Here is a 25,554-nt window from a genome sequence, read left to right on the forward strand (position 1 = left end):
TTCGTGATTTTAAGGGCATCAGTCACATTACACACTGATACAATATTTCATTGCTGTGGATCGTTACTACTGTGGCAATTATTTGTAACTCCTGCTTGACCACTGCAAGTTAAAGGATAGAACTATGTTTTGCATCTTACCAAGAGTTACATGTATTTAATTGGCCATAGCAATGTGTTGCGAAGATGAAGTTCTATCGAAGTCCAGCAAAAATAGATTGCCTTGCTGCTACACTTCAGCCTATCTATGAGGATGTGAAAGAGTCTGTGGTGTTGTGTGTGCATGAGTGTATGATCGTGTAGTTGCAGCTATTGTGAACTTTTTTGGATTATATATTTTTGCAGTAGCCTTTGTAGTGGCACCCCTGCAACATTGACTGGACTTATTCAAATGAATGAGAGAACTTCTCTCCCGTCTCATCAATTAAAGACAAAACAATCGTTGAAAAACATCTAAAGATGGTAGGGTGTCTTCAGAGGTCATGACCTTAGTTAAAAAAAATGGAGCTGGCATTGAGCTCCATTAGTACATTAGGTTACCACACTGTATTTATTTACTGTACATAGCCATCTACGTTATATATCAAAATAAAGCATGTATGATGCACTACCCACGTATGCATTTTATTTTAACTACCATTATTTGTGAGCCTCTACGTGCCCTTTAAACGGGGGAGGCGGGTCTACGAAGGCGTGCGCGTGCGGCAGCTCCGCCGCAGTCGCAGTCGCATCTTCTTCTGTCCTGATTGCGGATCGCTGGTCGGGGGGTCAAACATGGTGAAAGTAACGACAGTGAAGACCAAGCCGTACACGGACCAAAAGCCGGGGACGAGCGGCCTGAGGAAGAGGGTGACGGTGTTTCAACAGAACCAGCACTATGCGGAGAACTTCATCCAGAGCACCCTCGCTGTCATCGAGCCCGCGGAGCGCCAGGCTGCCACCGTGGTGGTGGGAGGAGATGGCCGGTTCTTCATGAAAGAAGCCATTCAGTTGATCGTTCAGATCGCCGCCGCCAACGGGGTCAGTGGGAGACGGACGTGTTGTGTGTAGCGTTAACGTTAGCTGAGAAAACACCACGTTAACGTCGAGCTAGCTCGCGGTAGTCTCCAGTGACGTGTGCAGTACAACGGTTACAACGACTTTAGTTCAACCTCCCGCCCTTTACATTGTTGTACTCTGGAGCTCACGTTTACGATACGTTATTTACAACGGTATGCAAATAGCATTCAACGCCAAGTCACAACATGCCTTGTATCGTTGGCTGAAGATACGACAGTAAAGCGGCCACAGCTAACGTTAGCCAAAATTACATTCATTTTTTTGCACAGGGTTAAAACGTATAGTCAACCTTCAAGGGGCGCACTGTTAACATTAATAAAAACATGGCCTTCAGTTAACGCAAACTAACAGTCGACATCTCTCAATCTTCACTTAAATTCACTTGGCACGACAGGGACAACTGCTTTAGCACTTCTGCTATTCCTGTCACTAATGTTACTTGCTATTCTTTGACATTAAACTACTACTCCTTCAGTCAGTGGACTATTCACTGTCAAACAATGACATTAACATCCGGGTATCTCGGGTTCCCTGCACTGTCTGAAGAAGGGGCGTAACGCGCCGTACAGAGACCCCACTGGCCTGCCCGCCTCCACGGAGGACACCGATACTGTGCCAAGAGGGGCCGCGGCATGCTACGTGCAGCTAGTCACGTTGCCCTGCAAATGTCTGGAGCATACGTGGGAAAACACTTCTGTAGAGACTCCAATCTGAACCAATTTAAGTCTAAGAGCCACTAGATGGGCAAACATGTTCCACAAACAAATCCAATGTCAATTCCAGCATTGTATTTTTCTGTAAATTAATTCCGTGACTAATCCGTGACACCATACTATAAAATCCTCAATGTCCAATACACTTGAATTCATTATCGCTTACATGTTGGTCCCCGCACAGGATACCCCCAACTGGCTAAAGCATGAGCAAGTTAAGATGATCAAGCTGACACTACCACAGTCAAAAACTATTTCGCTTCCCATCCACACACACACCACTTTCCATTAGCAGGCACTACCTACATGTCCTTTTGGAAGTTAGTGTGCCACTTTGTGTTCAAATGAAGGAACTACATGTCCCAATTCATCCAGTAATTCCCTCAAACAATATACCCCATTTTGGCTCCAATAAGTTCATTGCCCTTTTATTTAATATTTTAAGCATTTTACTATGGTATTGCCTGTATCCCAAATATAGTACATATATCTGCAAGCATAAGGGAGTCTTGTCATGTTTGCACACGACATTATGGTTGTTGTTTGGACTGAACCTGTGAGCTTCTCTCTCAGGAGATGGCCACTGCGTCCCGTGTTCGGCTAGTGCAGAGCAAAGATTAGTAAATGCAATGTTTGTCAGTGATGCCAGAAGGTTGATGTTGCACAAAGTTTGCTATTTTTTCGTTTTTTCTCCACAAGTGGTTGATGTTGAAATGAAGGAGTGGAGAAATGGGCATTGCCAAAGGTGCACAGACAGATGCACTTGTGTTCATATCTTGACACAAAGCAAAACGTTGTATGTTTTAAAAGGAAGTCCTGAAAGGGGATAGTGCGACCATTTATAACATTGTTATCTACAAGATATACTTATTCTACTATTATGGAACCTCTTGACATTTAGTAGTTTTGCATTTTAACCCCAAACCTATAGGTCAATCAATGTTATTTGTCACATGTATTCATATAAGCTATAGGAGCAGTGAAATGTAATCATGCTAGTTTCTTTTGTGCATTAAAAATAGTTTTAAATATTAAAGTAATACATGTGTAGTTGTAGGCTGCAACCTCATTTAGGTTCATAGTAACCTGAGGGTACTGGCCTGGTGCATCCGGTACCCTCTTCTCAACTTCAACAGTAAGGAAAGCCTGTTAGTCGGCTGGTTTTGATCCTTAATAATTCTCCTAGCCTTATTATTGCAGCGCCTTGTGTAAATATCCTTTAGTCAGAGCCAAGTATTACATACTTTCCTACTGTGTGATTTTTGGGTTGCCACATATTAAACTCTAAAGATATTTAGATTGAGAACACCCGTTTTTTTTGTTTACCCTCGTATACCTGACTGAAATCAAAGAATGGAATGAGAGAGCTTCAGCTCACTGACACTAAGTCATTTCATACTTTTAGCATTTAGCCATCCGTTTCCTGCACTTCAACTTACTCTCCTTATCTGTGTGCGCATGGTTCCATTCATTTGTGTCCCTGTGCATTGCGTTCCCTCCTGCAGATCGGTCATCTGGTGATCGGTCAGCATGGAATCATGTCCACTCCAGCAGTCTCCTGTGTGATCCGCAAAGTAAAGGCAGTGGGTGGCATTATCCTCACAGCGAGCCACAACCCCGGAGGACCCAATGGAGACTTCGGCATTAAGTACAACATCTCTAGTGGAGGTGAGTGGAGACTGCATTGTGTGCATTCTAGTAAACCTTATTCGTCACGTGAGTTCAGAGCTAAAAATGTGTTGCACGGCAATCAATGAAGAGAAATATGCATGTTATTTAGTTACGTTTTTTTGCCACATCATCATCAGTATTTTACACAGTATATCTTTCAGCTCATAATTCAGCTTTTTTTCTCTTTTTTGTCCCCAGGACCTGCTCCAGAAGGCGTCACAAACAAAATATTTGAGATCAGCAAAACCCTGCAGGAGTATCAGATCTGCCCAGAGCTGAAAGCGGATCTTTCCAAGATCGGCAAGCAGATCTTTGAAGTGGACACCTTCAAGCCCTTCACAGGTGTAGTAGCATAGAGAGCAGAGTTTTGAGGTCACCTGAAAGATAATTGGTTTATTAACAGTGACCTGCAATGTTGTGAAAAAATGTTGGTTTGTCTTGTTGACAGACTGATTTTTTCACTGTAAAACATGAACTTGCCATCTAAAATAATGTATGAATGCAGTTAGTGACTTGTGCAATCCATCAAAAGTCCTTTGAACTAGTTTGACCAGTTTGTGATGAAACTTAGCCACCCAGCATCTTTATCTTAACATTGGCTTATGTTTTATTGTGCTCTGTTTCCTCTTTGATTATCTCAGTGGAGATTGTGGACTCTGTGGAGGCCTATGCTGAGATGCTGAGGGAAATCTTTAACTTTGCTGCACTGAAGGAGCTTCTCTCCGGAGCCAATCACATCAACGTACGCCTGGATGCGATGCACGGAGGTAAGAAACAGCACAGCTGCAGACTTTTCTGGGACACAATAGATTGCTAAAGCTAGTATTGGTCCTAAATATATGACGGCAGAACCTGGGTATGTTGGGGGTTCATTTCCACATATAGCAAAAAACAGTAAACCACTTATCACAGATTGTAAGTTATGTGATTTTTTCTTTACTAGAGTCCATATACAGTGTATTAGTCCCTTTTTACAGTCTCTCTCTCGTTCCAGTGGTTGGACCTTACGTGAAGAAGATAGTCTGTGAAGAGCTGGGTTCTCCTGCCAACTCAGCAGTCAACTGTGTTCCTAAGGAGGACTTTGGGGGCCACCACCCTGACCCCAACTTGACCTACGCTGCCGACCTGGTCAAGACCATGAAAGGAGGAGAATATGATTTTGGCGCGGCCTTTGATGGTGATGGTGTAAGTCAGGGAAGATTATTTTTGCAGTAGTTTAATCATACAGTATATTGTGGAGAGGTGACAGCAGAGTTAGGAAATTGTTGAACTGGATTAAAATCTATGACGTCAGCTCCCATAAAGTTAAGGTAATAAACTCTCTCTCTCTTAAGTTTTTTATAACATTTCTTTTTAATAGACCATATTTAATGGGCCGAGGTAAACGAACTTAATGAAAACAGTGAATGTTTCTATTTAGCTGTTTTTTTATCGAGCTTCCCCTCTTGTACTCATGTTTCATGAAAGGAACGGACCACATTTTAATATATAACAGGATTGCTAATAGAAGAAAGAAATGGAGAAATCCTGAAGCCATACCACATACTCAATTTATAATCCTTCTGCTACCTTCAGAACTCATAAAGACACAATAAATATTTGTTGAAAATACATTTAGTTTTATAGAGTTACTGTTTTAAGGAAGGTTTCACACTTGCCCCTTAAAGTAGTTGGCTGTAAAACACCATCCTCAGGGATTCAATTACTTTCAAAAGAAAACCCCACAAAGCTTGTCACTCAATTTTCATTTTGCTAATTAACAACTATTTACTTCAGCTCAGGAAGAAACTATTTCATAAATGTCACACATCTTGTCTGCTGTGTGTTTCTATTGACCCCTGTTTGTGCCCCTCTTTCAGGACCGTAACATGGTGCTGGGTAAACACGGCTTTTTCGTGAACCCCTCAGACTCTGTAGCTGTCATCGCTGCCAACATTACCACCATCCCATACTTCCAGAAGACGGGTGTCAAAGGACTGGCCCGCAGCATGCCCACCAGTGGAGCCCTGGACAAGTAATTACCCCCTGACATAACAGCTGATCTAAAGTTTTCTTTATTTGATCAAACTGAAAAAGTGCAGAACTCACTTTTATTGTGTGCTAATCTGTTCCAGTGTGGCTAAAGCTCTGCAGATGCCGCTGTACGAGACTCCAACTGGCTGGAAGTTCTTTGGCAATCTGATGGATGCTGGAAAACTTTCATTGTGTGGAGAGGAGAGCTTCGGCACAGGTGATTGAATGTCATCATATTTATGGAGCCAGAAACTGCAGTAAATGAAAGCAGCACCCTCTTACTCACTCAATCTCTCATCCTCTCTTTTTCTCCCTCTGCTAACCGACCAGGCTCTGATCATATCCGTGAGAAGGACGGCTTGTGGGCAGTGCTTGCATGGTTGTCAATTTTAGCTGCCAGGAAACAGAGTGTGGAAGAGATCATGAAGGATCACTGGCAGAAGTTTGGCAGGAACTTCTTCACCAGGTCAGGAATGATACCCGGAGAGTGGTTTAGGAAATGTGAGCTTCAAATAGGAATATTTCACTTTTTAATTTTTTTTTAAATAAATCATTGTTGGTTCCCGGACTTGAAAGGGTTGTAATAACATACTGGGAGGATGCAGATTATATTGGTGGCTCAAATTATACTCTGGCACCCTCTTGTGGTGAATATGAGAACTGCAGCACACAAAAGACCAGAGACAATCAATTTATAGAGATATTTTAAGACACTTTTTAGTTTGTCTCATGCATTTCTGTGATTATTGTCACAAAATTGTATTATATTTTTTGGATTAACATAGTCCAACTTCACATCCAGGTACGACTATGAGGAGGTGGACTCAGATGCTGCCAACAAGATGATCAAGGATCTGGAGACGGCAATGTTCGACCCATCCTTCGTAGGAAAGAAGTTCTCATCGGGTGATAAGACTTATGAGGTGGCTCTCTCTGACAACTTTGCCTACACAGACCCGGTGGACGGAAGCGTGTCCAAAAACCAGGTGAGAGACAGCGTGCATTAATGTTGTATTCTGTGTTCTGACAGTTTTCCATCAATCGGCAGATCTAGTCCACCACTTCCAGTGTTTTCCAGTTCATTAATCACAATCTCTTCTCTGTCTTTCTTTGTTTCTCTCTCAGGGTCTCAGGATTATCTTCTCTGATGGTTCTAGGATCATTTTCCGTCTCAGCGGTACGGGCAGCGCTGGAGCAACCATCAGGCTCTACATAGACAGCTACGAGAAGGACCCCCAGAAGATTTACCAAGATCCACAGGTCAGGTCAATCAGGAATAATCCCAGCCAGCCAGATCCAGTGAGAGAGAAACTAGACAATGAAGTCATCAGATTGGAAAATAAACATTCATGGAACCAGCATACATTTTTCTTTTCTCTTAAATATTTTTGTACATGAGAATTCACAGAAAACGAAAAGAGGCAATGAGGATATTAATGTAGTTTGACACGCCAGCTAGGTTATGGCTTAGGCTAGGTTAACTCTCATTGGCCCCCGAACCCTCCAGGCGGGCCAGAATGATCTGTAAACTGCTGGACAGCCAGCTTGCTTTGGGTGGAGCTCTCCAAAAACAAGTTCCAGAGTGTGTGTATTCAACATGATGATGGAGGTGTTTGGCCAAGTCTTGAGTTATGGCACATCAGGGCCAGAACCCAAGGGAAATATAAACTGTGCGAGTTCCAACGAGACACCTCATTGAAGTCGTTTTGACTGGTGAGGACAGGGACGTGATGTAGAACAAGAAAGCAAGAGGAGACACACAAAAAAAAAAAGTGAGTGAATGTTTGATGCGAGCCTTTTATCTTCTTCAGTACTTACACACCACGAACGAACAGGTACGCAGAAACATACTGCCTCAGAATCCTAGCTTGGCAGATAAATAGCCAGTGGGTCACTTGGCTGACTCTGGGCAGGTGTGATTTACAAACCAACAGCTTTCACTTAGGATATGAGCAGGGTTTAAAGGAAAGAGGAAGCACTTCACAGCATTTCACATTTCTTTCAACAGCAGTTGTTTTGTGAAACCAGAATATTTTGCTCCCTCCTGGTTCACTTTGGTGTGTGAAATATGGTCGTTATATTGTGTAACGTCATAAGGTTTGAGTCGGGGCTGCATGAGGGTGTGGTGGCTGGCACTGTCGTCTCACAATGGGACCTGGGTTTGAATCCCAGGCTACATAAACGACCGTGTGACAGAAAGCAGTACTTTGCTAATGATATGTTCTGTGTGTTTTTTTCTTGTCTCTTCGTGCAGGTGATGCTGGCTCCCCTAGTAGACATCGCCTTGAAAATCTCTCAACTCCAAGAGAAGACTGGACGCACGGCTCCCACTGTGATCACATGATTCCTCTGCCACACTGCCTCCACTCACCCTCAGCAACAGGATACCTCCGCTCTCTCTGGGTGAAGCTGCCCCTGAATGCTGCCTCGGCTTCAGTTCCCGGTCCTCTTAGAAACAGAGCTGGATGAAAAAGTGAAACACGACATGCAGGTTGAACACGTGAAAATACACGAGGAGCTCTTGATTTATCTTGGAATGAAAGTGATCCACTGCCATCATGTAATGTTGGACTAGAGTATGTGTTAATATGCAATTTTCTTAAAATAATGTAAAACATTGGCCTACGGGGTCAGGTAATTTATCTGCAAGGCAGTGAGGCATTGTCACAAATTCATGTTTAATAATGTGATTCAAGAAATCTAAATTTTAAGATTCAAATTGCGCCTTGTGTAATTTCTGCAACCATGTAATTGTCCAGATCTGTTCCTGAACCTTATCATTAAATGGAGAAACTGACCACAAATCAGCAATTTGGGGCAACCTCACCCTACATTTTCCCGAGCGACCGGGTGCCTTCCCCTCCCCCCTCTTCTCCAAAACCATCGAAATAGCCTCTCAACCTGAACCATAATCCCCAAATGAAGCCTTGAAAAGTAACACATCTACCATGAATAAAATAACCTCACATAAAAGAAGTACTGTGGGTTGTGTTTCAAATCTTTTCTTTTTTTCTTCCGAGTTGCACTATTTTAATGCACTTAATTCATATGTGGATGTCTGTCATAGGTGCCCAAACATATTTATAGATCCTGAATCTTTGCTTCAAGAAACCAGCTGGAGCTTGTCAAAGTGTTCGGGCCAGCTGTAATGGCCTAAGCAGACCTGGGATTAGAAGAGTGAGCATTCACAGGAGGGACTGAAACAAGAGTGTGTGGTATTAATGATACTTTTTTTTTTCGGCCATTAAATTATTTTAGATAAACGCGAAGATCCTGTCCTGCAGCGGGTGAGCCAAGTTGTAGGACAAGCCTCCAGGAGAATAAAGTGGTTTGAAAAAAGGCAATGCCTCTGCAAAGACATTCCTGAGGAGAGCAGAGAAGCATGAAGTGATGAATTCTCTCCCTCACCAGTATTCTTATGTAATGAGATAGTCAGTGTACTCCTGATTAACGATTACATTTATAAAGTGTCAGGAGATTGGGGGATCTCAGAGGCTTTATCTAAAGACAAACATTCAAGAGATGAAATGTGTATTTTTTTAAAACACTTAACTCTCATATCTGGACAGAATATTGCCACAATTTAGTTAATAGTGAAGCTGGTGTCCACACCTGGTGTTTCTCTCTGAAAGGCGAAATTGGTCTCAATCATAGATTGCACATTTTCCGCCAATTTCTGCCATGCGTGTCTGTGTCATTCATACTGACCAACACAATCAGCTCTACCTGTTTGCACTTTGGCCCCCTCCCATCCCCAAAACACATGGTATCTAGTAAAATGTCTGAGCTGGAACTAATTGACCATCCAAGTTGTATTTTTTCTCAGATATTTGAAAAGTTTGATGTGTGGCAAAGTTACATTACTGCTATTTAACCGCGTATTTCTTGTAATTTTTTGACACAAAGCTTTCAGGCGCACGAAAAGGCATCGTCGACCATGAAGAGCTAAATCCGAATAAATGTTTCCAATCTTCTATCTGTGTTTACGTTAAGATCAAGGATAGGGCTTTTAAGGCTTGTTGCCGGCCTTCAAAGGCCCAATCTGTGGCATTTGGGATGTATAACTGCCCCACGGTTCCTCTCGAGTCCCTCCGGAGTCACATTAACAGGGTGGAAACTTTTTCATGCTGCATTGTTCAGACCCTGTCAGGCCGACATAGTGCAATACATAATGTGTTCCTCTTGTTCGTCCCGTAATGGCTTACAGGCTGTATTTGGATTGGCTGTCATTACATCTGGTATTCACAATAAGGCTTACATTAAGCTGGCCTGGTCCACAGCTATTAGATGTCCAAATGGCTCTCTCTGGAGCTGGCATGGAGCCGTGTGTTTTAAGAACGGTGTGTTCGTTGCTCTCCTGTAAGAGGGCGATGCGGTGGACAAAGACATCATTCTTAAAGTAGTCAAATGAGGCTGTGCCTCTGCTTCTTGTGGTTCTTTCTGAAAGTCTTTTCCTTTGCTTATGCACAATGTTCTGTATCAAGTGATAACAGTTTTAGAGATTGCAAAAGAGAAGCTTCTGTGTAAATTAAGTATGCTTCTTCCAAACTCAATTCCCATTTAATGTCATTGCTGGAGAACTTAAATGGCCATCAGGAGGAGGCCGATGAGTATCGCATAATTGGTCGAGAACAGCATTCAACAGTGTTGTAAATGAACAATACAATTATCTATAAACTGATTGCAATTGATGACTAGAAGATTCAGAGGTCTCTCCTTTTTTCTGAGAAAAGGATCATTTCTCCCACCAACACGATGCCTCAACTTCTCTAAAGTGACAACATATCAAAGATTTCCAAAATTGAGCCGGAGATTTGTCATTATGGCCCTTAAAGGCTAACATTAAAAGCAATTTAACTGTTTAAATAATCCATTAACTGTTTTAATAATCCATTATACTTTTCAGAGTGAACTGAAGAGCAGTTGTTGCAATGTCTTTAAATCTGTTATCCATCATCATTGTAGGCTAAGGGCATTTAATAGGTGAGTTTTCTTTCATAAAGTCCTGAAGCTAAAACGAGTGTTTTACACAGAAGGGCCCTTCTTCAAGCAGTCCACCTATTATCATGCTGATATTGTGCTTTATTATATTACCAAGCAAAGTTACAATGTATCAAATTACTTTGAATCAATCAGACAGCCGCTGGATGCTTTGTCCAGTTGCTAAACCGACCTCGATGGATCACCTGAGATCCACCAAATGTGTCCCATTGTTGTTTTCCAGCAAAGCAATACATCTTATGTTTTCTTTATTCATTATTGAGAAGTTTGCTATACTAATGAATCAACAGTGGGAGTAGTTAGTTAGTTTAACCAGCCCAACTCCTTCCTCTTGCCCTGCCACTCGCGCGCTCAACTCTATGAAAACACATTACTGGATTTACCGGTGGCTAACGTCACGTTAGCTAACCAACTCAGAAGATGTGGCGAAATCCAACGACTTTATGGTTACCAGAAGGCATATTCCTACTATTTTGTGGTGGCCAACCACCTCGGACTTCCCCCTTCACCACCACCACCCGAGCCAAGACATTCTGGACCAGCGTGTCCTCTGAATGAACAGCCAACTCCAATTAAGAACACAAACAAGCTAACCACCCAGGACTTCACTGTAGGAGGCGATTAGTAACTGTCATGTAGAGTTAACACAAATTACATGCACTTGAATTAGCAAGTACTCTTTAATGGCAATTTACAACAACAAGCTGTTCTTGTATCACCGCGTCTCCATATTCCATATGTGCTGCACTACGAATACAAACAAAGGAGGGAGATGTAGCGCACAATTAAACCAGAGAATTGTGTATTGCATGTGTTCCTTGCAAGCCATTATTATTCTGCTGCTGCTGGAAACTTCACATATTTGGAGGCCCATGTAGAGAATAATGGGAGAATATAAAGTTGCCTTGGCTTCAAAATTTACCTATTTTCTTGAACAGGTTTCTGAAAAGTTTGGAAATCATCAATCTTATGAAATTGGATGCTTTTGCGGTGTTCCATGTTTGTTCTGTAAAACCGTATCAGTAACATGGTGCCTGCTCACGATTTCCAATTGTTTTAATGCATTGAGACGAGACTATTGACCTGGAAAAGTTCCCCTTATCCTGCATTTGTTGTATATTAGCACTTGGGCAGTATGCTCAAAGAGCCATCCTGTGGGAATAGAGTCCAACAGGCATTTGAAAGGTAAGCATGCAAAGATGCAGCACGGACTTAAACTCTGATTTTGATGGAGATGGTGGTTGGACAGGGCGGATGGATGCAAAGGATGCAGTCAGGCCAATGTTGTCTGTCAGCCAATTAATGATGTCTTAACTGGGACGGAAAATGTCCTCAGTTATCCGCTGATTGAAGAATGCGCAAAATGCTTGCACATTTTCGTACGATGGCAAGTAAAGTCAGATCGAAACCCAAATTATGAAAGTCTTCTGAGGATGTGAGGAAAAAGAGACAAAGGGAAAGTTTTGGAAAAACATTTTAAAAAAAAGAAAAAAGAATATTGAGTAACTGTGGCAGAAAGGCCATCATCACCCTCATCCTTTCATTCTCTTTTATTGACTCAGACATTTTTGCCAACTTTGAAACAAAGGGCCTCCCTGTCCATGTGCTGTGGCCGCTGGAGAAAGCCTCAGGGATCGGCTCTTCAAAGGGGCCTTCAGAGCCCTAATCCACTCCACCATGAAAGTTAGATGACTTTCACCATTCATGGTTGCAATTTTAATAATCATATCCTATTTAGACAAAATGAAGTCGATAGACATCAAGGAGGAAAAATAGGCCAATGTCAGAAATAATCTCGCTACTTGATCGAGCCAGTGGTGAGATCTCCCCCCCTCCAAAACTCCTTTCACGTCTCTGAAGGTATTTATTACAAAGAAAACCACCAAACACAGCTTTAGTTCAATTAATTTGGCTGCTTAAACAGGAAAATTTAAAGGGCGCCTTAGTACAAAATCACAGCTGACATGTGATGTACATCCCCTCACACTGAAATCAGTCATGCCCAATTTCCTATGATTTGACAGTTATTTAGAGTTTATTTAGAATTTGCGCTCCACGTGATATCACTGGACCACAAAAGCCCTTTGTTGTGTTGATGGAAATGTTATGTGCAGTCATACACATATACACCACATCTGCACACGCAATCTCGCACACTTTTGGTGTGACTCTTTCTTGCTGCGGTCCAAAAGAAGCTCAGATCCCCGAGCAATAAGCACAAAAACCACTAAAAAGTCTTTGAAGTTCGACACCGCAGGCTTCAGACGTTCTACTTTAAGAGTGCACACATTTCAGTGTTGGGGCCATTTTACTAACAATTCAAATGAATCGAGAAGAAATGTATTTGGCATGAAGGAATTGTTATGTCCAACCCTTTAAGTGAGACTGAAACCTCAATCATCATTAGCAAATGAGCTGCAGTCTCTATTTACATGTTGAATATGCTTGACTTGACCGCAGCCCTGGTGCTGATCAGACATTTGGCAGCTATCAAACTGCTGCTTTGCATCTCTCAGCTCTCATAATCACCATTTTCCCTACATTTCCTCAACCACTCAAGTAACGGTGGTCCAGGAACACTGTAAAAATATGTGTTCACGTAAATTATAGAGGAACACTGTAATGCTTGAACCAACACAGAAGCCTGCTGACATTTTTTTAGCAGGAAGTTTAAGGTTTTAATCCACTCCCCCTCCCCTCTCTCTCCTCCCAACACACACAAGGACACACCCGTATCCTATCTAATGGTTTGCAGGAACCTTGTTCAGCGTTATCTCTAAGCTCTGGTTAGCAGCATCTCTCCAGGGATGACTGAGTATGCAGGGAGAGGAGGGAAGGGAAGGTTTGGATTAGGAGGAGTCCTCAGTAGCGGGCACGGACCATGTCCGGTACCCGTGGGCGCCCGACAAGTAGCAAAGATAGAGGTGAAGCCCTGACACCTGTGAGCAGCCCGCTACTCCCTCACTCTCGTTTTACATTGAAAATAATCCAGTCTAAAGCATTATGTATTCACACTATCTCTGTTCTCTGTAACAGTTAAATCAAAACATACTTTAGAGAAAATGATAGTTGCCTTTAATGAGCAGGGACGGGGGTAGTGGGGGGGTCACAATATGGGGGAACCGGAGATGCTAAATTGCAACCATTCTTTTTCCTGCCCCGGTATTAGTCTGTCAAAGTGCTCTGTGTGTGCCGACACACATGCAGAGACAGAGTATGTGTCAAAATCCAGAAGTGAGGGGAGTAAAATGAAACAAGGTGTGTAGTTATAGAGGAGAAGGTGAGGTGGGTTAATAATACTGTAAGGCTCTGGGATTAATAATTGTATAAAGGTGTGTGTGTGTGTGTGTGTGTGTGTGTGTCTGCAGATGCTATTGTTCACAACAAAGAAACCTTATTCTCCTTTCTTGACATCCCCTTTTTCTTTTCCTTCATTCATCTGTCTCTTCGTTCATGTGATGCTTTGGGTAGAAATTCAATGCAGTTCACTGACTTAAACATTTGGACATGGTTTTAAAATGGCGGGTGTTTAGTCTAGTTATTATAAATCAGTTGGTTTACTTGCATAATAAATTTAACTAGATTAACGGTTGTTTATTAATTCACATTTGGTTTGAGGTAAAACCCGTAACCAATTTTGTCTCTAGAGCTCCTTTTCCCTGTGTTTGAGCCGTCGTAGGAACCCCATATTAATATCAATACTTATGTTTATTCTATGTATTTGTTCAGCAAAGTCTTGGGAAAAAAATGTTTATCTGTAAAAAAAAATCACTTTTAAAGATATTTCAATAATAACTATGAACATCCAGCATGATATGAGCCAGATTCCCACAAAATGCCTCCTGGAGCGGTCAATAAGACACCTTTTTGGAAAGATTAGGACCTAAAGAATCAGCATCTGCAAGAAAAATCACAATAAAACAAAGCATTGGTCTGTTACGAAGAAGTTTCAGTCCAAAAAACTGTGTCGTTCGGTTCAGAAATGGAAAAATATTACATATTTTATGCCAAAAGATTGTCTGAATGGGGCATGCTGGTACTTAAAATTGGCACGGTTTTCAAAAGGTTAAAAGAGAATGCTCTACAATTATTGCAGAAAAGCTGAGCTTGGAAAGGAATATTCTTGGAAATATCATGAGTGTAATACAGTTCACGTAAAAGGCCGTACTGAATTCACTATTCATGTTTCCAGATTCTTTTTATTGGAGAATATTTTGGTCCTTGTAAAAGACTGGACCTCGTAACTCATGTGTACCAGAGACGGTCCAGACAAAGTGGCCGCTCAGTGCCACTCAGCCTGCAGCGGACTGAGAGGCTTTCCTTCAGTTACTTATTCATTTTATATATTTTTATAGGACTTTAAAGATACACTCTTGGATTTTGCTATAGTGTCAGTAGCATATCCTCAAATCCATCTTATATTAAAGTTTAAAAAATGTTTTTCACACTCTATTGTACATCTGTATCATGTCATTTTCCTTCACTTTGCGTTCACTTTATCAGAGGTTTAATATGTTTTGTTTTTAAGTCATTTAAATGTCTTCATTCTTAGTTAATCATTGATACGAATAGTTGCAAATGCTAAATGAACTTTAACATTTAACCAGAAAGAAAGAGATTACAAATGAATTATTGACCTGAGACTCAGTTGCTGTTTTGAATCTTTCAATCGTATCACAAGACCTTCTCTGCAAAAGAAGTTTTCCCAGTTGGACTTGTGGATTTCCATATTTCCCTTTTTCCTGGGACTTCTCCTCCATCTTGGCTCTGAAGTCAAGAAAAAAAGTTCCTTCTTGACTTTGAAAACAGGACAATAGTTGACAAAGACACCTGATAAGAAGCTGTTCTGCAGCTTTGGAGGGAGGCGGAGGGGAGGAGAAAAAAAAAATCTTTCTTGTGGCCCCGCAAAAAGTATCTCGAGGGTCCTGAACGCGTCTCTGCCGCTGTGACAGTTCCTGCAGTGACCACAGGGGGGCGACACGTGGCTAATCGGAGCCATGTGGGCTCCTGTGGGCACAAGTCATTCCAGTGAAGTTTGCAGGAAGGATTGCGCTCAGTTGAAGTGAGAGACAGAGGAGGGGAAAGTGTGCTGGGCTCCAGCGAGGAGGACAGAGACAGAAACCAGGGGAGACGGAGACAACTTCCATCCAGACTCACATGTTTCTACTGTTTTAGTGCGCTTTAAAGGAGCGGACTGGAGACAAGAGCACACTCTATCAAGGCACTTTTGAGTCGTGCGTAATTTTTTTTTTTTTTTTTTGGAGGGGGGAATTAAGTCTTGAGTGTAGTGGATGTGAACAGTGGACAGAAGGTTGTTTTTTAACACAGAGCCGGAGGAATGTATGCAACCCGGAGATGTCCAGCCTGCGCGCTGTGGATCGCCCTGCTGCTCCACGGTGTCCTGGACCTGAGCGCGTCTGGTGAGTCTCAAGACACTTTTTTTCCCTTCTCTCCTTCTTCTTCTTTCTCCTCCTTCGCTCGGTATAATCATTCCCGTCTTCCCCTCTGCTTCCCTGCTGGCCTCGTTTAATCTGCGGTGCATCACGAGCACGCGTGAATTCAACGATGCAATAGATCAACCGTGCCAAACTTTTTTTTTTTTTTTTTTTTTTTTATGTGGTGGACTGTTCGCATGTGCCTGTCTTTTTTGGGGGGGCATTATATTGACTTTATTGCACTTTAAACGCATCCCTCATTGTGTTCACGTCGCGTCGTATATTTTAAAGACACTCTTATTTGTCTTTCGCTGCTGAAATAATCTCATGCATGTCCCCAAAGTGTTTTCTAAAGCCGCGCTGTTTGCCATCATCCAGCCGCCCCTCTCATGTAAATGATCGTTGTTTTTTAGATTATCGTCCTATTGTCATCGGGAAGGCTCTTGCACGGGGAAAGACTCCTCTCTATTGGCCAGACAATAGGGGGTCTTAACTAGTCAGCTGGAGAGCTATTGTTCCCAAATCCACCAAGTCAGTGCTTTAGGTCGATTTGAGGATAAGAGTTCATGCATAATGTGTGAAGGGAAAACAATTATTAAGCGTTTAGGTTTGATTGATTGCTGTTTCAGGCATGAGCAGCGACATATGCAGCCTGAGCATGACGTACATCATTGTGTGTCTCTTATCCCATGGGATTGAAAGTAAATAGTTCAATGATAATAATGTCTCCACTGCCTTTTACTGTGTGTGTGGTATTTACATCCTAGAGGCGGGAGGATGGCCTGATGGTATGTGTAACTGGCTTTTGACTCATTTAAGTGTGATTGAATTCTCTTCTAATTGTTTATGAAGCCGATTGTGGAAAGCGCTTTAATATTTTCTGTACTCTGGCTTTCGAGTGTATTGTGAGTATAAAACAATCCTCCCCTCCCTGATGGGTTGTGATAAATTATCTCCGGATGGTTTTTTTGGGGGGAGGAGGGGGGGGGGTTGTTTGCATTGACTCTGTCCTCCTTAAATGCCTTTGGCTTTTATTTACAACAGAGGTGTGTATAATGTGCTACGTTGGGAGTTCAGCTTTCTGCTATGGCCCTTCTCTTGCCATCCTTTCCTCTCCATATCTTTTCTCCTCTCTTTCTTGCTCGGAGGCAGGGAGGAATGTTAATCCTCATTACTTAACCGGATGAGTTAGCTATAACCTCCTCCAAATGCAGTTTCACAATCGAATATATCGCGGAGGTCCCAACTGGAAAGGACTTTCAAAGTTTGATGGCAAAATCTGCTCTGAAAAATACATTTTAAAGACCGATTCACCTTTGCTCTCATGGTGAAAAGCTTCAACCGTTGTCTGTCCGAGGTCATCGCTGCACGGGGCAATGATTATGATACTGACTTTTCCTGTACATCTAAATAATTGTATCTCCCCAAATGTTGCCTTTCGGACAATACAACAATGTCCATCGACTGCTTTGTTCTTCCATTTCATCCACAAATGTGACTTTCTATTTACCGCCAATGAAAAGGCTCCAGGATATGTTGGTAAATGATAACACTGGGAGACTTGTCTCTCCCTGGCTTGCTGTACTGGTTATGGTCAGAGAGGAGCAACACAACAGTGTGGTTCAACCGGACTTTATGTGAAGAGAAGGGTGCAGGGCCATGTGATCAGTGCATAGACACATGGCTGTACTGTAGAGGCAACTTAGCAAACATTACAAGGAGGAAACGGAAGGGTTGGCTGTGTGTCTTTATTTGCTGCTGTCTGGTGTGCTGGTCAGTCTACCAGCTTCCAGTCAGAGGTCAGAGGTCACTGGTCTGTCTCTGTGGTTCAAATGTCAGCATTTCCAGGAACAATTGAGACTTCCCCCTGGCCACAGGAAGGGAATTTGTTGACATGGCACACTTGACAAAGGATGTATAAACCAACAATATATGCATGTTATAGTTTTTGAGAAACCCTATGTACGCTCAGCTGGTTAGAATACCTGAAAGTTGTATCAACCGGCTCACAAAATGTCATCCAAATCACAAACATGCACTGCCCTTTATTGTTTTTTTAAAGTTCAACACTCTTTGCTCATTTACATGTTCATAAAATTCTGTTAAATGTCAGTGATCAGGTCGAGGCCGGACATTGGATAGTGGGTTTGTACTGAAACGTGAGTTTATGTGAACTTTAATCGGCCCTCGGCTTCTTCCCTGTCCTTACCAGAAACAGCTTACGCGTCGGTATCCACCCTGAAGGCGCTGTACTAAACAAAGCAGAACGTAGAACAGATCAGGAGATTTCATTCCTGTTTATTCATATTGCTTTACTTGCGAATCACACCCGCCCTCCTCTCAAAGTCTTTCCCATGCCTTCGCTGCACAATAGGAAAAACCTAAAAACCCACATGAATGTTGACATTTTTTCAAAATTTCCACCATATATCTATTCCTGCCAACTGGATTTAATCTTAATCACATAATCTGAAATTGAACCCAGTCTTTGCGGCACGGAAATCAGATTTCTCCCGAAAAGCCGGGGACAATCGGATCACCGCAGTACAAGTAAAAGCACCTTTTGTTTCAACGTAAAATAGGTGCGGCATCTTTTTTTTTTTTTCTTTTTTTTTTAAATCGCCACTATCATTACATCTGACCGCTCCTGCCCTTTCAGCTCCAAAGTAATAATCTGTGCCATGTTCATAAAAATAAATTGATGGCAATGTTTTACAGCTATATAAACTGTGTATATGTTTCTGAACATTGAACATTCACCTCTAAACATAAAAAGGTCCTGTGCAGGACAGCGGCTATGTGAAAACTGTTTAGAGTTGCATTTAGCCTTTTAATAACACTCAGGGAGGCTATAAATCATGTTGGCTGGAACTGGAAAGTGCCGTTTTCAACGGGACTCAGTGTTGACACTAAAGGCACTTCATCCCTGGAAAAAAAAAAATCCTTGGTCCTGCAGACTGAGTGTGTAGGAGCTTGTCCTCCTCCCCCTCCTGCTACCGGGGTGTCTATCTGTACTGTCATATTTCTTCTGGTGTTTTCTCCGACTCGTATTAATGGTTTTACAGTTTACAAGCATCCTCGTAAAATGAATGTAAATCAGCCACTCCCTGTGGTGATTTATCGTCCGCTCGGTGCTTTTTCATCATGGCAATATTGCTGTAATTTCTTCTTTTTTTTTTCACGTGTGACCACATCGAGTTCATCGATACTTTATCCAGATGCTCCGGGACCTGCTGAGGCCCCCATCGTGGTCTGAGTGGTACGTCTCATTCAGATGGATGATTCTTCTGTCTAAAACTCAACTCCCCACTCTGCACAGTGCACACTACATTAACTCAGGCATCAAGCGGTGCGCATCCCTAAAAGCTTTTGGCAGACACGGAAGAATGTGGCAGGAACTGTATGTGTGAAACAGATGTACGGCCTTTTTTTTTTTTCCTTCTGGCCGGTTCATTCTCCATTCTGAGCGTGTGAAACGGGCGAAGTCGTGGACATTAACTCAATCAGGACACCGCCATAAATCATACGGTGGACTCTGCTTTATGTCACTGGTTTAAAACATTGGTGCGTAAACGGCATCGCGCACTGGCAATTACCTACTTCCCACTCGTTATTAAGCACATGTGTTTGCCAAGGCGCCGTGTGCCTCACGGTTGCCACAGGGGGAAACTGTGTGGAGAATATTGTGTGCTAATTGTTGAGCTGACGTACAGCCGGCGAGCGACTTGCTTTAAGTGATATAAAAAGCATCGGGGTATCCAATAACTTGTTCAGTGCTACTTTAGCCCGTCTTGCGTCGATTTTCTCATCGCTGTCTCATTGAGGTTGTTGTTTCCTAAGCGGGACGACCTCATTGATTAGTTTTACAAGATATGAAGTTTCCATATGATGTGTGATGCCAGTTTTTTTTCCTCCGTTGAGTTGCTGCTTGGAATGTCCTGATAACATGACGTCAAGACTCGGTTGACGGAGGAATTTTGGAAGGAGCCTGATTTAGGTTTTCCATTTTTGTCTGCCTGCTCTCCGCAAAGCCGCTCTGTGAATGATAAGAAACGCAAATGTCCTGCATTTGTGTAACTCTGGCAGAAAAATGCTCTTATTTCCACAACTCGTACTTTGCGGAGCGTGCTTGTTTTTTCGTGGTCAGAGTCCCTCCGAGAGGCAGAATTCAATCAAAGGCTAAACACAGTTCACTTGGATCTTCTTTGGAGGCGTTTGATAAAGTTTCCGCCACTACAAACTGTAGCCAAGCGCGAAACCCTTTTTCCTGTCTGCGCAGGAGGTCAACGTGTCGGAGAGAGAGCGAAAAAAAACTCTGCAGGGTTCAATAGAAATGCAGCGCCGGATTAACAAAAGGAACATAAAACAATGGTTCAGGTTTGAGTGTTGCAGTGGAGAAGCCAGTGTGGAGAGGACAGTGTGGCACTTCAATGATTTTAACAGAGGTGAAGTCTGGCGGAGTGGGGGAATACGCTGCGGAAAGGTAGCATTAAGGGTTGTCAAAAGTACATTAATAGACTCAAATATATATTTGCCCCCTTTTCTGTACGTCAGACTCCACATTATATAGCTTTCTATAGCGTCTATTCAATCCTTTTTTTTATGTTGATGTCTTTCGACTGCTGTCTGGAAGACAAATTACACCCGCCACATAAAAATATGTCCTCTGCTGTACTTTGCACGCGCAATACAATGAGTCCTTTACTGCACTTGTAAGGCAAGCTGAGAGTGCGAGAGTGTGCTGATGATAAAGTGACACTTTAATGAGTCTAATGGAATAAGCCACACATACTGCATATCAATTTCCCATATGGACTCGGCAAGGTTTAATGTTGAGGACTGTGGGGAATGGCCCTGGCTTAAAGAGCTCTAAATTTCATTAAGACCACTCTTCATTGCAGTTTTATCAAATTACTACTGCGCTATAGCGTCCTCCTAGCGAGCTTAGGCCGGGATTAATATGTAGAGATCATGCTGCATTTCATTTAATAGGGGGTAGGATGAAACATGGCTTTTTAAACTCCCCTATATGTGTCAGAGTAAATCTTTTTAAACCTTGTTTGCATTGCATTAAGGACTTCAGAAACCCCCACTGCAAGCAGACGGGCAGATCTCCGCCCAGCCACAATTAGGTCTTTGTACACCACCACGCTCCTTCCACGGTATTGAATAAAAAAAAAAAAAACTTTCTCGGCCTCTCCGCCAAAGATATTAGAACTTATTTTCCTCTTAAAAAAAGTAGCGTTCCAATGGATAATATTCTACTTTATCAGCTTTATCCCCAATTCTGAAGGAAGTCATCTTTTTGCTGGATTGGTCATTTTATTCACAACATCCCCAAAGTAAGAACAAAGACATTGGCCGCGTTTCCCAGATTCGTTAAGAAGCTCTTAAGCGCTAAGAGCTTCTTAGGAGGGTGCTTAAGACGTTCTTACGAGCGTGCTTAAGAGCTTCTTAGGAGCGCGCTTAAGAGCTTCTTAGGAGTGCGCTTAAGAGCGCTCTGAAAGAAGGATGTGTTTCCCAGAGTCGTTCTTAGCTTAAGAAGATCTTTCACTAAGAAGAAAATGTAAGATCAGCCAGACCTGCTCTTAAGAACGCGTCTGGGAAACACACCTATCTTAGCGCTCCTTCTTAGCCGAGAATCCTTCTTAAGAGCCTTCTTAAGTGCTTAAGAACAATCGAATCTGGGAAACGCAGCCATTAACTGTTACCTTCGCCTATTCTCCTGTACACTTTATAAATAACTTTAACATCAATTAAAAGTCAGAAACGCTAAACAAGTACGCGCTGTTCGTGGATTCAGATAATCATGGTTCTTTCGAAAAATTGGTGTATAAAATCCTTCTGTAAAAGTACGTTTTCGGTACACGCCGACCTTCTGTCTCTCTACAGGAGGATGAGAGAATAGTCAACCCCTCCGTCACCCCACCACCATCAGCATGACTGCACAACGCCTTGGCACTCCTCTTATCTAACTGCCATGAGACACATGTTGGCATTCACTCCTCGCCGCTCGCTCGCTCTCTGTCTGTCGGACTATCTTGGCTTGGCCTTAGTATTCTGCCTCACACACACACACACACACACACACACACACACACACACACACACACACACACACACACACACACACACACACACACTGTCCCCTTCCCGCTTTGTCTGTGCAGTGCATTCTGGCCCGTCGTGTGGCTCCTCCACTTGGCCCTTCTTCCCTGGCTGACTGACATGCTGCTCTTGGCTCCACTGTGTGTGTTTACTCAACAATAACTGGGAGCGGGGCAGCTCCACACCGGCCTAACGACTCACACAGACCTTTGGTAAGCGTTTTGCGTCTTCGATTAGAGTGAAAGACTTCTTTTTTTTGTGATGTCGGCTGGTGCAGAAACACTTAAGTTCATGTGCTGATGATGAGACGGCTGTTTAGTCGTCTCACTATCGGTCTTGTCGTTATGGCTCCACGTCGACGCTCTCGCCCATGCGGTGCTGAGGTTGCGCTGCGAAACCATTGGACCATCACCTCCACGGAGACATTTGTATAAACTTATCACTCGGCAGTTATTAATACAACATCATCGCAGTTGTGTGCTTCCAAGATGTTTCGTCGGAGCTCTATCGCGCAAATCCTTCTTTTTCTTTGTTTTTTCTGTCTTTCTTTGTTTTTTCTTGCCTCTAACGTACACTTAGAAATAATGTCAATAGCACATTTCTCCTGTAGTGCTGCGTAAGGTGGAAAACGCTTCAAATACAAACTTCAGTCTTGCTTGTGGAATCATTAAACCAGAGATGTTTGGACTGCGGGAAATTGAATTTTACGGGGCATCTAATGATTTGTGTTCAGTTTGAATGAACTGAACCCCGTTGTATGCATGTGTGTGTGTTTGTATAGTGTTGGATTTGCTTTCCAGGGCTTAGGATGGATTTGTGGTTCACCCTCTCATTTAGTAATTTCGGAAGTTTTTATATTTGTGGAACATACAGAGAGAAGTGTGTTTGGCCGTTTTTGGTCTTTGGCTTTGTAGTTCCAATCGGTAGCAGGAGAAACTATAATCCGGTTGTAGCCTGACATTTAAGAATTCTGTCTTTTGAAGATTAATCCATGTTTTAGTTCAAAGCTGCCAGTTTAACAAGTCTACTTTGGCCACCAAATATATTTGGGGATCTTCTGAAGTAATAACAACATGGGTTCGAGGGTATTGGTCCTTTTTCCCCTTCATCTATTTTTAGCGAAAGATTTAATGTCGAGATGCTTCTTGAGCGCTTTTGGAACCGCCGCACTGACCCATCATTTGATCTAATCTTACCTTATCAGGACTTATCAGGCATTTTGTGTGTGAAGAACTTGTGCAGGACAGAAGATCGAAAATGGAAGGAACACAATGCATTTTGGGGTTGAGTTGGCTTAGTGTTGACATGGGCTTAAACAGTGAAACGCATCTGCATGAGTGGGGACATTGCCTTCGCGTATTTGTTTAACCAAAGGGCTTTGTCGCATTGTTCTCGAAGCAAGCTCCCCATTAACCAGCAGCTCGTCTTTACCCGGCCACTTCACTCACACACAATAGACTTACGAGGGTCGGCCCGGGACTGGAGGCTCAGTCTTGTTGTCCAGCGGCTCTCCCACTTTCACACGAGGCAGATAAGTACTGCCTTTAATCCTTCTGACAGACCTAGTCAGCGAGGACGCAACTCTGCTATAATTTGTTGACCGCTGAAAACAATGTCTGCTTCAATGTCCAGCATGGTTGTAAATCGTGACTGTAATGTTCAGGGAGAAACACTTCGACAGGAACCAAAAACCATAAATACAACAGTGACTTAGCACAAATAGGAAAGGCACAGAAGACCGTAAGAAATTTAGCTTCAATGGAAATTCCCTTTTCTGTCCATTTTAATCCTGTGGCGACCACTCTAACCAAGGAATCTGGAGTAAAAGGTCTCGCCGGCTGTAATTCTGAAGTACCGTGGGTTAAATGCCCCACTAGCAGACCACTGCTGGCTAAAGATCTGCCTAATGCAGCACCAACTGGGAAATCAAAGTCCCTGAGTCGCATTAGACGTGGTCACAGATTGTGTCTTTAATCAGCCTCTATGATGGGCCACAGAGAAAAAGTTCCAATGATGAGGTCAGTCTCTTGGTGAAAGTTGGTACTAACCCAATTTGCAGTTATAATAATAATTAGTTTTTTGTTTGATAACTAACAGTATCAGAGTCTCGGCACCCAACGTTTTGGCAAACTCTCTTTCATGGTCTTGGGGAACATCCTTGACTCTACCGCCCAGTCACTGGTTGCCTCTTAAATCCATTTGGGCTTGATGGCCTCACCATACGGCAGCTTCTTTCAGAGGCAAAGTTATTGACTTCTGTACAGTTTAACTCTCCAGGTTGTGGATCAGTTTTAAACGGAAACAAGTGAGTAAAACGAACAGCGGGAAGGAAGAACGCAGTCCTACGTTTTGCACTCCTGACTGTCGTATGCATTACCCAGAAGGCCGTAGAACGGGGGTGTCAAACTGTCTTTCACCTCGGGCCCCATCAGCATTATGGTTGCCCTCAAAGGGCCGGTTGTATATAAATTTCTCAATGTCACAGTTGAGAAGGACATAACTCTGGTCCAACAAGTTGTTGTGAGAACATGTGTGACAGATTTGGTCTGGGGCACACCTGCTCACATACTTGTATGTGGTCGGGGCACACCTGCACACATTGTATTCCTTCATCACCGACACTTCCTCATAACACAGAAGACTAACCGGTTTGTCTCCTTGAAGCACAAACATGTATTCGCTTACCCATCTTCTTTACATGGCCTTCCCTCTGCGTCAATCTTTCTCTTCTTGGCCATTTTGGGATTATTTGCCGATCAGTTTCAAGTTAATCACTTGTCTTTAGTTAAACGCCACAATGGAAACACTGCTTTCTCGCGGTAGGATACTGTTCATTAGCGGGTCACAAATCAATGTGCATTGTGGAAGATGTATATGGTGACTCTAACTGACTTACATTTGGAGACGATCATATGCCTTTCAAGCTGTCGTGGGCCACATGAAATGACGTGGTGGGCCTGATTCGCAGGCCTCCAGTTGGATACCTATGTCGTAGAATCACTCTAGACTCTAGGACTCCGGGGTTTGACGTCAGAGCGACCGCTGGTTACTGTGGTGAAATGGACAGGAATGGTAATAAAGAGGGAAAGATAGTCATTGGGCAGGAATCTGTCTTTGAGTGACTCTGTCTTCTTTCGTCACTATCTCGTCTACTCAGAGACTTTAGCTCATATAGGGGAACTCTTTATTTAACCCGGGGCAGGCAGGAAGGAATCTTATCGACTGAGACGCTCCCGCCCAGGAATTCATCCATCTACCCTGTGGGATGCAGACTGCTGCTCCTGCTCTCTCCACAGAATATCTCCCTCTCAAGCGATTAAAAACATAAAAATGAAATAATGGTGAGTGTTGAGGGGAAAATTGAGTTTCCCCGTTAAAGCGGCTCCCCGGTTTTCTATATTTCCACTTTAAACAGTTATTTAATTTCCCGACGGTTGTTTATCAAGGCTGACACGGACTTGGGAGCGAGTCAAGTTGAAGTTGACTTACTCGTGTGGTTGTGTCCTGCATGCCAACAGTCCTCTCACACTTCACTCTTGTTTCCCTGTCTCTCTA

At 42.8% G+C, this 25,554-nt stretch overlaps 2 protein-coding genes across 2 annotated transcripts in view; both read left to right on the top strand.

Moving 5' to 3' along the window:
• The first annotated feature begins 711 nt into the window (after positions 1-711).
• pgm1 (phosphoglucomutase 1) lies at positions 712-8,431 on the top strand. Its single transcript, XM_068589608.1, has 11 exons — positions 712-1,019; positions 3,277-3,439; positions 3,641-3,784; positions 4,084-4,209; positions 4,437-4,627; positions 5,302-5,456; positions 5,557-5,672; positions 5,786-5,921; positions 6,258-6,441; positions 6,581-6,715; positions 7,710-8,431. The coding sequence occupies exons 1-11, from the start codon at positions 774-776 to the stop codon at positions 7,797-7,799; spliced, it is 1,686 nt and encodes a 561-aa protein (XP_068445709.1). The 5' UTR covers positions 712-773; the 3' UTR covers positions 7,800-8,431.
• A 7,114-nt stretch (positions 8,432-15,545) lies between these two features.
• ror1 (receptor tyrosine kinase-like orphan receptor 1) overlaps positions 15,546-25,554 on the top strand; it is a 105,472-nt gene continuing 95,463 nt past the window's right edge. Inside the window, exon 1 of the mRNA XM_068589816.1 lies at positions 15,546-15,876. Coding sequence (XP_068445917.1) covers positions 15,795-15,876 — 82 coding nt within the window. The 5' untranslated portion in view covers positions 15,546-15,794. The remainder of the gene's footprint in view (positions 15,877-25,554) is intronic.

The sequence above is a fragment of the Clinocottus analis genome, unplaced genomic scaffold (genome assembly GCF_023055335.1).
Source record: "Clinocottus analis isolate CAN_PGR_092001 unplaced genomic scaffold, fCliAna1.0.p SCAF_23, whole genome shotgun sequence".
NCBI lineage: Eukaryota > Metazoa > Chordata > Actinopteri > Perciformes > Cottidae > Clinocottus > Clinocottus analis.

Coding starts and splice junctions, on each gene's coding strand:
- pgm1 (XM_068589608.1), top strand. CDS start 774: ATGGTGAAAGTAACGACAGTGAAGACCAAGCCGTACACGGACCAAAAG. Junction 4,628..5,301: donor CGGCCTTTGATGGTGATGGT/GTAAGTCAGGGA, acceptor CCCCTCTTTCAG/GACCGTAACATGGTGCTGGG. Junction 6,442..6,580: donor GAAGCGTGTCCAAAAACCAG/GTGAGAGACAGC, acceptor TTTCTCTCTCAG/GGTCTCAGGATTATCTTCTC.